Source organism: Cuculus canorus, chromosome 12 (assembly GCF_017976375.1).
Source record: "Cuculus canorus isolate bCucCan1 chromosome 12, bCucCan1.pri, whole genome shotgun sequence".
In the NCBI taxonomy this organism is placed as follows: Eukaryota; Metazoa; Chordata; class Aves; order Cuculiformes; family Cuculidae; genus Cuculus; species Cuculus canorus.
The window spans coordinates 6,131,031-6,144,033 of record NC_071412.1 but is presented as its reverse complement, the minus strand read 5'-3'; the positions used below and the strand labels follow the sequence as shown (position 1 = coordinate 6,144,033).

Here is a 13,003-nt window from a genome sequence, read left to right as displayed (position 1 = left end):
AATACATAACACTTCTCTTTCTTTTGGTTTATTCATGATAATAATGATGTCTGAGCAAATATCAGATGGAAGAGATCTCTTCAAGTCTCATTTCTGACACTGAATTTTAATGTTAATCCTGCAGTCTCCAGCAGTTAAAGCAAACAATTTCTGTAGTGTTTGAAGGTGCAAATGTTACACAGCTTCAGTTTTGTCATCTGCAACACACTAATGCATAAACCATAATTGCAGACAATACTTACTGGTTTTATTTAGCTTGAGAGAAACAGTAAACTGGATTTTATCATAAATACTACGTCATCTAAGTGGAAACACCTGGAGGTAATATAGTGAAATCTATCTTTCTGCCCAGTGCAAGGCATGCATTTATTTAGAAATGTATTCCTTCCCCTGCCCCCACCCCCCCAAAAAAAAAGGATTTTTGCTGTAATTACAGGAAAAGTTTTGGTTTTGCTTTTGTACAGGCACTTAAAGTTGAATTGAGAGCTCTGATGGTGAGGCAGATGAAGTCAAGAACATAAAGACAGAAACCGGGAAGATGCACTGGCCTGTGTCCCTCCTGGTCTCACAGTCAAGAAACTCAGAGTGATCCGAGATCATGAAATGTGTGATTCGAAGTCATAACTTCCACCTAAACCATCCTAATCTATCGGCTTCTACTTCCTCACAATGTTTTATTCTTTATTCACTAGTTGCAAGACACTAAAAATAAAGTAGTTATTGGACTTGATGAAAGGCAACAGATGAGATAGAATCCGTTCCTTTCGCCAGGTTTTATTTCACCCAGAGCTGCTACTCCAGATGGTAAGGAAGAACAACATCCTGGCACAGCCTGACTTCCGTGGCATAACTGGCAGCGTCAGGCTCTTCGCGGAAAGAGATGTGCTCCGTTCCTGCGGTGGGAGTCTGGGTTATCTGGCACTTTGCATGTCATACCACATTGAAAGGGAATTCCACCATCCCAACTTGCAGGCTCTCTGTAGTACACAGGTAGGAACTTTGCATGATCTTTTATCCCCCAGTGTAATAAACGGCTCCTCCAGATTAATGAGGGTTAGGAGGGTGCATTTAATCGAAGAGAATTCCTTAAAGAAAAACAAACCTCTCACTGAAAGATTTCTGAAGTTGGACAACTGAATTAAAGGCAAATACTTAAGGGAGAAGGATATAAAAAAAACTCTATTACAGTTAACGCTATTACATGAAAGGCAGAAAACAAATACCTGGCAGGTGGATGCGGACCCTTAGGTCATGGCTTTTGTATCACAAGCTATGGAGAAGCTAGATACAGTGTGTGCTTCTAGGAGCAACTGTAAACATACTCTTCAGCTCTTAAAAGCATCTTATCAGCTGGGAAGCTGTGCTTTTCACTTCTTTGTTTTTAAATCAAGATGCACTAATTTGCACTCTTTATCACCTAATGTCAAGACTTCTACAGCAGTTAGCGTGGATGGTCATGTGTTTCTGTACAACAGCTGAAGAAAATGTCAAGTACTAAGAAATGCACTGCTCTCTCGGTACAAATTAGCTTATCACTTAAATGGTGAAATAGAGAACTTTGACCTTATTATAGTGGAGTGTAAGATAGTGGATTAACACTCCAGACATCCAATTAATCGCAGTGTCTCATCCTCTTGCTTGCAGCTGAGTAGGCCATTCTTCTAACCTAAACCAGCATCTGTCCAGTATTAATGCTTACCCACTAGTGCTGCTGCTCGTGCACTTAGGCGAGCGTTGCAATTCTGAATGTTTCATGAGCAGATTAGAGAAATATTCAGAAACATCCTTACACGTGAACGATACTTTTATTTTGTGAATACTTAAAAGAACCACAGAACTTAAATGCTAAAACTGAATAGCACTCTGCACTACTTATGCTATTTTCTCATGCAAAAAAGGGGTACAGAACAGTACTGATCTTTCTTCTAGAACATGCACAAAGTATTAACACAAACTAATTACAGTGATGGTCAAAATTTTACAGCTTTACTGATATGGGAATTCCAAACTTTGGGATGCACATACCAAATTTATTTTAAAATGATACAAATTAATTTAAGCCTGATATTACTTCTCAGGTAAAACTTGTATATTGCTGAACTACTACAATAAGAAGATACATACTTAAACTACTTAATTTTTATTCCAACTTTTAGGTCATGTTTTAAGAGGAGTACTGCAAATAAATTGAAGCCATTGAGACAACAGACACAATGCTGAGCCCATAAAATATTTCTTGTCATAGCATCTCTCTTCTTAGTTTTAAGGCATCTGAAATTCAAACCAAACTGAGCTTTTCTCCCTATCAAAAGCCAAACTAAGAAATTCTCTCCAAAGAATGACAGAGTATATTGCTTTTAAAAAGAACTGTCCTAAGGCAACGTGCCACACTACAGGCTGCACACCAACAACAGATATTTTCTCCTTACCTGTTGTGTGTTCTAAAAATATAAGAGAGAAATCTCAGTGATGAAAGAAGTGTACTAGTATGTATTCAGACAAAAGAATATGTGATAGAAATTTAATCTAAGATTTAGACTCTAAACAGACTCAGTATAATTTTTTATGCTTTTATTATTCATGAAAGGTATCCTCTTTTTCAATTCACACTACAGATAAACAGCAATGGACTATAATACTAAGTCTTCAGTGATCTATAAAACTGGAAAAATAAAAAAACAAAAATCTAACTGAACTTCTTACACAGCATTACTGGGCTTTCAAACCACACGTATCATCAGTAGGAATGGTAACGAGGCCCTGGGTTGTAGGAGTTATAGCCATACTGTCCATAGTGGGAGTAGGATTGTCCTTGTCTGTGCTGCTGGTAGTTATTACCCCAGCTTCTTTCCGGCCTCTGATTAGATCTATAGTCACCTTGCCAGTTGTATCTGTCCCCTCTAAAATACCTGCCATCTTGAAACCTGCAATGAAAAGAAATGTCAGAGATTCACACAAACCTTGAGCTTTTTTTAAAAAAGATCAATTAAAATGAACTCTTAAATACAGTTTTTATGAAACCTGTCATGTAACTGTTCATACACACATTTAGAGATTTTTATGACAAACTGATGAAAACACATCTTCAGTCACCTGAGATCATTCATTGATTTGTTACCACTACCCAACATGCCAAGCAATGGAAGGGCGGTTTATTTCCTAACATAAAGTAATCACAGGCCTTAGGTAAAATGCTGGAATTTTGAACAGAGATTCAACCAGATCACTTATGTCAAAAGCAACCAGAAGATACATCCATAGTGGTGTCACGGAAGCCAGGTTCAGTCTAGTAGCTTCATGGTTGAAAGCTGTGGCAAAGCAAGCTTAAGTACAATTCAGTTACCTAACAGCAGAGAGCCCTAGAATTTGCATATTCCCAAAAATACATACTACCACTGCTTCAAGGTTTCTTGTAGATTCCCATACCCAAGAGTGTATCTTATCAGTGGTGTTTAGTCGTTGTTCAGTCTAAATTTTGGCTTTTCAGCTGTATTTCAACGCCTGTCAACACTTGAGCTGCCTCACGGTCATTTTCTTTGGGTATCTCAATGGTGTGGTGTAGACAAACAACATTTACATGAGGTTTGCCTCGTGACCAGAGTGTAGATGTAAGAGTTCACTAGTTCAAAGAACCACAAAGCTCTAAGAACATCTCCCTAAACAATCACCTTCTTTTTTCATCTGTAGAAACTGATTGTGCGTTTAACTTAATGACAACCCTCTAAGGTGAGAAAAGGTTAGAATGTTGTGCTTCTTTTCTTCAGATAAGGCACAAATCCTATTTAGATATTTAGCCAAGTTGTCTTCCCAACTGTTAGTTGGCCTGGAGTTTAACTACGTTATATTAAAGCCATACTATATACTGTAATCATTGTTTTTCAGTCACACGAAAATCAGATGTTACTGCCCAGAACTGAGTAAAGAGCTGCAATTGCATCCTAAAACAAAACCTGAAAATATTCTGCCGCAGGCAGGTAACACTGCACTTGCTAGGCAAACTGGATGATGGATTTTGCAGTCATTTCTGCTAGATAAAAGAAATACAGGCTAATCTAACAAAGTACAGCAAATATACACGTTACAAATGAAACATTTTCTGGCCAGCTAGCAACAGATAATGACACTATTAGCCTGTTCCTTTGAACGTTTTCCTGCTGGTTATTATCCAACAGAAGATGGGCTGCTTAGTTTTGCAGAACTCTCATCTTTTCCCTCTGGCTGAGCTGTAACACAAGTAGGGCAATGGGTTCAGTGGCTCCAGCTCATTCCTTACTAAAATGCAAATTACTTAATGCAAATTACACAATGCAAAACCTTTGACTATCAATACAGAGAAAATGTACCTCATTACTTTTCACAGACCATTTCTCTCAAACATAGTTATCTATGAAGTAACAAGAAGATACTTCTAGTAACAGAACAATTTCCTATCTTTATTCTGAAACAAATGATCATTCACCTATATATTGGTGAAACTACCAAGACTTAAAAAAAATAAATCAGTACCGATCTCTGTTTCTCTGGTTGCCACCAGATCTATTTCTCCATTCTTCAACTATAGGAGGGGGATCTGCAGGGCGTTTCAGATATTCTTGGTATTCTTTATCATCTGATGTGAATCGATGAGCAAACATCTTTTCATAATTCAGGGGCACGTCAACAAAGGAAGTCATTCTGAAAACTTTAAACATGAACACAATAAAAGGGGTATTAGGAATGTAGGAGGATTCTTATTGTAGCAGATACCAAAATCCCTTCAGGGCAAAGGACAATGAAAAGTTACACTCAGATTAACACAGCAGTTAAATTTTGGGCAGACAGTACAGATGACTAGTCTTAAATCTTACAGATGTAAGACTGTAAATAACTCTCCTGAATAGGTTATCTCTGATGGAAACTAATTTCAATTCCACATGTAGTCTTTGGACATCTATACCGGACACACAGACACTGATGTCTCTGAACTCTGGGAATGCTTTTAATGGACTCCATCCACACAGGAGAAATTAAACTCAGATTAATAACTAATATAGTCAGCCATTACACAGCAGTGTAATCAATTCTGATAGACCTAGATTAAGTGAGATGAATTGTGGTAGGAGATATGGGACATTTCTGAGAGTTAGTAATAGAAAAAAAGTATTTCTTCAGAACATACTCCCAATCTACTCCTAATCAGTTTCTGACAGGAAAAATGTTACTACAATTAACATGAAAGGTTTGCTAAAGCAGATTATAATGCCAACCCTACAGGTACACATAGCCAGCAAAGCAAAATAATCAGATTTATTCACAATAATTTATGTGTTACTAACTTGATTCAGAGAAAGAACAGCACCTAAAAGGATGTTAAATTACCTCATAATATGCCTCTCAGATAGCATTTGTGTTTAAGACCTTAGTTTCCTTATTTACCTGGCTATATATGCATTTGCCTGTCACACGTTGGTGCTATCAAGTACTGACCATCAGCAAAAGTCTATCCCTAACAGCAGATGCTGAGGAAAGCTCTACACCTACTGTTTTAACAAGCCCTGGGTAATTTACAGTATTAAATGTCTTTGTCTCTAGACTTACAGATTAAGCTCTTCTGCTGTCTCCTGAAGATTTGCAGGCAGAACCAATATTCACCTTGCAAACTGGAGGGAAGGAAGGAGGAGAGATTTCTTCTGGAGAGCTAAGTTATATACCCTCAATGACTAAGGCCAATTCTTCTCTCGGCTGTACCCACCATGATCATCTTGAGAGGGTATACAGCACAAGACATTTTCTGTATACTGAACTCCCCTTTCATCAGCGTCAACAAACTCAGTGCCTGATGAACCCCAGAACCCTTCTGCGGCCTCCCCCTTCCACCAAACAACAGCGTAGATCTTTCTGAAGCTGGCGTGTGAGTTATTCCTGCAGGATGTCCAGTGACTTCACCCTCCTTTTTTTGCAACGATCTGACCTCATTAGCTTTTACCATGAGCTGTCTCTAAGAGAGAACCTTTAAGATCATCCAGTTCCAACTCCCATGTCTTGGGCGGGGACACCTCCCACTGGATCAGGGTGCTCAAAGCCCCATCCAACCTGGCCTTGAACAGCCCCAGGGAGGGGTCATCCACAACTTCCCTGGGCAACCTGTGCCAGCGCCTCACCACCCCCATTGTGAAGGGACTTCTTCCTAATGTCTATTCTAAATCTTTCCCCTTCCAACTCAGACATTCCCTCCCATCCTATCACTACATGTCCTTACTGGTACTGAAAATGCCAGCAATTACACTCTGTAAGTTTCATTTTGGAGTTTTAGAAAGCGAGCATCCTTTATCAGGCCTGGGACACACGAGGGAGTGATCTCCATCAATCGTGTGCAGTGAGGCAAGAGCTGGGGGCAGAACAGATTTCCCACTTACATGCAGATAGATAAATTTTCTCAGAAATCTTATGCATATTCTATTACTATCCAAGCACTAACTTCAATCATAGAACCACAAAACAGTTTGGGTTGGAAGGGACGTTAAAGATCATCTAGTACCAACCCCCTGCTATGGGCAGGGACACCTCCCACCAGCCCAGGCTGCCCAAGGCCCATCCAACCTGGCCTGGAACACCTCCAGGGATGGGGCAGCCACAGCTTCCCTGGGCAACCTGGGCCAGAGCCTCAACACCCTCAGCGTGAAGGAATTCCTTCCTATGTCCAGTCTAAATCTGCCCCTCTCCAGTTTATACCCACTGCCCCTCGTCCTATCCCCACAAGCCTTTGGAAACAGCCCCTCTCCAGCTTTCCTGTAGCCCCTTCAGATACTGGAATGTCGCTCTAAGGTCTCCTCAGAGCCTTCTCTTTCCAGGCTGAACAACCCCAACTCTCTCAGCCTGTCCTCGTATGGGAGGTGCTCCAGCCCTCAGATCATCTTTGTAGCGTCCTCTGGACTCGTTCCAACAGCTCTATATCCTTCCATATAGATAATGTTTTAATAAACTCCACAACAGTCAGAACTCTCGCTCCTTTGGAGCTTTGGCTCCAGCTCTGCCCTGGCCTTTGGGATGGGCAAAGGCTGCAAACAGAGGGGATGGCGGAGGAGACACCTGCTCAGCACAGATCCCACTGAACTCAAAGCGTTATCGCCTTCAAGGGATGAGCAATGCCTGCAAAACACTGCTTAAAGGAGAACGTGCTGCCAGAGGGACGTGCTGTCTTTCAAAGAACATGATTACTTAGATGAAACTTAACTCTCCTTTAGCTTCAGTCAAAGCTATCCCGCTTTTACACCAGCAACCACTTGTTCTATCATCCAAAGCCCCTCCCATCTCTCCCGTAGCCCCAGTCTCCCCCCGCGGGGGCCGCTCTCAGGGCAGCCCCATCCCCTCCCTTCTCCTCAGCCTAAACTCCGCTGCCCCCCCGCCCCCCCCCCCCCCCAGAGCCGGGACCCCGCGACCGCATCACCCTCACCTTCCGCCGCCGCAGCACCGACCCCACCCCTTCCGCACTTGGCCACGCCGCTTCCGCAGCCGACCGGGCGGGGGCGAAAGGGGGCGGTGTCCCCCGCAGCCCCGGAACTGAGGGGAAACCGGCGAGGAATGAGGGGTTGGGTTTGCTTCGCTGCCTTAGGGTCAGCAAAGCACTCTGGTGTAGAATCATAGAATGGTTTGGGTTGGAAGGGACCTCAAAGCCCATCCAGTTCCACCCCTGCCATGGGCAGGGACACCTCCCACCAGCCCAGGCTGCCCAAGGCCCATCCAACCTGGCCTGGAACACCTCCAGGGATGGGGCAGCCACAGCTTCCCTGGGCAACCTGGGCCAGCGCCTCAACACTCTCATGATGAAGAAATTCCTCCTTGTGTCCAGTCTAAATCTGCCCCTCTCCAGTTTATCCCCATTCCCCCTCGTCCCATCCCCACAAGCCTTTGTAAACAGTCCCTCTCCAGCTTTCTTGTAGCCCCTTCAGGTACTGGAAGGTCGCTCTAAGGTCTGCTCTGAGCCTTCTGTTCTCCAGGCTGAACAACCCCAACTCTCTCAGCCTGTCCTCGCACAGGAGGTGCTCCAGCCCCAGATCATCTTTGTAGCCCTCCTCTGAACCTGTTCCAACAGCTCCATCTCCTTCTAATGTTGAGGATTCCAGAACTGGACACAACACTCCAGGTGGAATCTCACAAGAGCAGAGTAGAGGGTCAGAGTCATCTCCTTAAACAGTACTGAGATTTGTGAGGTGCTTTCCCTGCCTTCCATGCAGATTTTAAAGAGAGGATACTTTACATATTAGGGAGAAATTCTTGGCTGTGAGGGTGGTGAGCTGCTGGCACAGATTGCGCAGAGACGTCATGGCTGCCCCACCCCTGGAGGTGTTCAAGGTCGGGTTGGATGGGGCTTTGAGCACTCTGATCCGGTGGAAGGTGTCCCTTCCCATGGCAGGTGGTTGGAACTGGATGGGCTTTAAAGTCCTTTCCAACCCAAACCATTCTATGACTCCATGATCTTTTAAGCTGAAAAAAAAATCAACAATCAGAAAACTAAAGACAGCAGTAATTTCACACTCTTCTCAAAAGAAGCCAGTAGTCACCCTTTCCTGTTCCCCTGCAGGTAGCACTAGGCAGTGCAGTAATGAAATTCCATGATTTTGTGATTTTATATCTGGAATACAGAATCATAGAATCACTAGGTTGGAAAAGACCTTTGAGATCATCAAGACCAACTGTACCTATCCACTACTAACTCATATCTCTAAGCACTTAATCTACAGATCTTTTAAATACAGGATTTTAACATGAAGGTACCGCTGAAAAGGAATGTGGCACCTACACCCTGTCACTGCCGATTTAAGTAATAAAAAAGCTTAGACGTGTTGATTACTGTGTGAGCAAATTGAGATGACGTGAAGCCTTTTTGGTGGCTAAATAATTCTGCAGAAACCAAAATAATTTTGGGTTGATGTGTGCTTCAGCGATATGTTTGTATCCCACCTGGTGGTGTAGATGGCGGTCAGTCCTCTCACCTTTAACACGTGTGAAGTTGTGCATGAGCATCAAAACTTCTCCTAACCGAGGGCCTTTGCATGTAAACAGAGGCAGGGAAGGGTACCTTCCTTCCTGTACTTCTTCCACCCTGGGTTCTATTACTGTTTCATGAAGTGGTTACTAACATCTCGCTGCCTCGAGGGTTTGTGGCACACGGATGTGGTGTTGCCTTTCTCCTCTGAATGGCATCAAGACCTTCCTGCAGCAGAAATAATGTTGGTGTCCCTGTTGCTGTCTGCCTTGTTTCCACAACGCTGATGTTTTTGCATTGCTGACTGTTTTCCACAGCTCCTACACCGATGATTTTTAAATGGTCCTTCATGTGTGTATAAGAAATGGATTTTTGTAGGACCCTTTCAGAAAGCAATGGTTTTTTTATAAGCTTTACTAGATACTCTATCGCTTGCAGGCACCAGCAAAGCATAGAGACTGGTAATCGAGTTTGTCACTTGAAACAAAATACCGCAGCAACAGCCAGAGCGGCATCCAATTCTCCACAAATATTAGACCAGAATAAGTGCCCTTTGTTGATATAAACAGCAATAATTACAGTCTGCTCTCCTGTGTGACCTACAGCAGGAGTGCATTGTCACTTGCAGAATAGAAATGATGACCTCAACCCAAACAGCCTGATGCAAATACCTTAGCCTGGATAGGTAGCTTTAAGCCAAACAAATTGTCGTTGAGGCTGAAAAATAATATATTTTAGCTCAAGTTTCCCCCATATAATCCCTGTTCTACTGGCTGTCCTTTTCAAATGAGCAGAAGTAAGTAAAATTTTATTTCTTCCCAGACATGTTTCGTTTTGACTACTGGATATTGCAGTTTCAGGTATGTCTACAGAGGATTTAATGCATAAAATTAATGAGATGATCCTTAATAAAAGGGAGTTTTTTTTTAAAGCCTTAGTCTGCTTTTTCATTAAAAGACCAAACTTAATTTAATATTAAACTTTTAATTATAGATTCAAATTATCCATACATTTAAGCGTGTGCATAGTCTAAGCATATATATAAGTTCTGGTGAATGCATGGCCCCCTTGTAAATGCTGTGAGCACTGTACTGCACAAATTACAGTTTTGCTAAGGTGCTGTCATCAGCATCTCCACATAGAAAAAGACTTGCAAGGAATGGCTAAATTAGAGAGGTGTGTGATTATATATATCGTATATATTTACACATGACGCTTATGCTTTGGATCTTTTTCCATGACGTGTCTTTATGACTACTGTGGGTTAGAACATCAAGAAGGAGATCATGATCCAGGCTGCAGTTTCCTAAGATTTCTCATAGACACTATACTGAAGTTCAAACTGCATGTAAAAAAGAGCTAGCATGATTTTTAAGGGAATAAAGGCACTCAAAAACGAATATTGTCCCCAAATAGGACTTCCAGCACCCATTAAATGCCTCACATGGCACATACCCGCATAATAGGTGCCCAAGTACTTAAAAAGTCTAGCTCCAAGTGTTGTCAAGGCTCAGGACTTGATAATCCACTCTTGCAATCTTTCTGCTCACTTCAAGGCTCTCTGGGTAATTAATGTGTTGGTTTTGTACAAACACAATCTCGTAATCATCATCTCTGAAGTCTATTGTAGTGTGATAAAGCCTCGAAGGGTTTGGTTTTTTTTTCTGTGGATTACATTGTGTTAAATAATGTAAATAAATTGTAATCTTCTAAATTTTAAACAAAGAGTTGTTCCTTTTTGCCTGTCAGAGCTTTTGTAGAATGGATCTGCCTGACTGAACAAAGGAATATACACTAAAACTAGGAAAGTCTTGCTCACTTTCAAACAATGGGAAATCACAGTTCTTTTTATAATTATTTAATCTTGGTAACTCTTCCTGTTCTGTCACAAGACTTTGTATTTGATGTTTTACATAAATTCCCAGCTTCTGGACTCATGTGTTTTCACTGAACTTTCATTTGAAAATTAGCTTATAGTCTTTGTTATTATGGACACTTCTTGGGGGAAAAAAAGTAAGTGCTGTACAGGATAACCAGCCTGTACCAAGAAGCAAAAGGAAAACATTATTCGAGTTTTATTTGTTTAAAAACTTATAATTTTTGCAATTTTCTGTTTCTTTATGACTAGGTTTGTTGCTTTATCTCAGTAGAGGCTGACAGCTGTGGTGTTTTTCTTGAAAAGTCAGCATGTATCTCAGTAGCAGGAGGAAAGGAGAACTACAGTTTGTGTACAAGTCTATGTCTTGAAACAGGAGGGGGTCGTTTTCCTTCAGTGTTAATACCTACCTTGGGAAGCCTAGGAAGGAGCTAACATCCCTCGTAACTGGGGCCTCTCTGATGAACGGAATATCCATCCATAAATGAATAAGCAGAGAAACCTCCATAGATTGTAATGGATCCTGCTGGGGGATTTTAATAAGAAAGCAATATCTCAGGTAATATTTTAGTGAAAATTTATCTATTGTCAAAACACCAAGTTTTTTCCTTAGCTTGCTGAATCTGTTGGGTGATTTCCTGTCAGCGCTTTCCCTCTCCCCCCATTCTTTTGTCAGTGTCTCAGTTACAGTGTAACTGAAAGCCTGGTTTGTTTGTACAATGAAACCCGATTTCCCTGGATAATTTATTCTAGGAAATGGTGATGTCTGGCACTGTTGGAGAGAGCAAGGCTTTGGGTTCTGGCCAGGGGCAGGTACAAAGGGTGTGCGTGGCAGCCTTGTTATTGATTGCACACTAAAGGAAAGCTGTGTTTCTGTGGGTGCAAGAGGCTGTAAGAGCACCAAGGGACATCTGAGTAACTAAGGACCACAAAGTGTTTGCTATGAGAGATAATTGCAGTGAGAGATAGGTAAACAGAAATACTTTTGAGCCAACCTACTGAAATATTTGGAGTTGTGCTCTTTCTCTAGGACCCCCTGCGCTTGGAGAATCAGTTCTCATCACAGGGTATTATTCTTTTAGCTGGAAAGGATCGTTGCCTAGATGAAGCTCGCTTAAATAACAAGAAAGATGGAGATATAACAGCTGCTACTGACAAATGCCTCTAAAGCCAGTGCAGTTATCCTGTCAGATCTCTGCCTTGCCTTTGCTGTTATATTGTATGATATCACCGAGCTTCAAAGTGTCTTCTCCGCACCCCCATATGGTATTGTAAAATCGAGTCCATAAAGGAACAGACTGGCCTTTCTACCAACTTCACTAAACTTAATACAAGCAATGTTTCCTTCTCAACAGTGACCTTTAAATGTTAACTACCAAAAAAAAAAATAACATTGTCCATCTATAAAAGGGGGAAAATGCAGTTCCTGATTGTGTTAAATAATGATTTTGGTGCTGTGGGGCTCAATTCCTTTGCATTAAGCTTACAGCAGTGTAACACTTGATTAGAAGGAATTTATTCCTAATTTATGCAAATATGAAAGAAGGCCTTTGATTTTCCTAAGAGCTATTTCTGTAATCAGTTTTTTAAAATTCACAGTCACATTAAATTATATTTCTAGCACATTGTTCTCAAAATTAGTGCAGAGGTGGTGTTATCTGACCGCCATTTATATGTATCTATATGCATATATACAAATTTAAAATCACTACATTCTAGCTGCTGTCTTTTCACCTTTTAAACTGACTAAGCTAGTTATGCCCTTTGGGGGCTATAAGAATGAATAATTTTTATTATTTTTGCTCTCTTAGACAGTAATTGCAGAGCAGTATGCTGTCTCTGTTTTTTTTTAATATTATGGTGCCATTTTATTCCACGGTGCAACACCATTAACTTCAGCGGAGTTACACTAGAAATGAATTTGTCTCCAGGAGGCTTTTCCAAATGTTCAGTTCTTTCCTCATGATTACCCAGAGGAACAGAGGAGAAGGCGGCAAGACAGAGAGCCCTTTGATAAGGGGAATGTAGTTCAAAGTGAAGTCTTGTTTCTGCCATTCATGGTGCTCCATATGTTCCTCATTTGGGGTGGAGGTGGGTTAGACCCCGTGAGGCACACATGCTGTGGCTGAAGGGCAGGCAGAAGGTTTTACATAGCACATCTG

General features: G+C 41.5%; 1 protein-coding gene across 3 annotated transcripts in view; it reads right to left on the bottom strand.

Moving 5' to 3' along the window:
* Positions 1 to 437: 437 nt before the first annotated feature.
* The window catches only part of RAMAC (RNA guanine-7 methyltransferase activating subunit), a 73,355-nt gene continuing 60,789 nt past the window's right edge, over positions 438 to 13,003 (bottom strand). The window contains exons 1-4 of one of the 3 annotated variants that reach the window (XM_054078274.1): positions 7,433 to 7,496; positions 5,578 to 5,639; positions 4,507 to 4,681; positions 441 to 2,924 (exon numbers count right to left, since the gene is read on the bottom strand). In XM_054078274.1, coding sequence (XP_053934249.1) covers positions 2,738 to 2,924; positions 4,507 to 4,673 — 354 coding nt within the window. In that variant the 5' untranslated portion in view covers positions 4,674 to 4,681; positions 5,578 to 5,639; positions 7,433 to 7,496 and the 3' untranslated portion in view covers positions 441 to 2,737. Of the gene's footprint in view, positions 2,925 to 4,506; positions 4,692 to 5,577; positions 5,642 to 7,432; positions 7,497 to 13,003 lie in introns of those variants that run through there. The other 2 variants (XM_054078275.1, XM_009556875.2) reach the window with 2 other exon arrangements.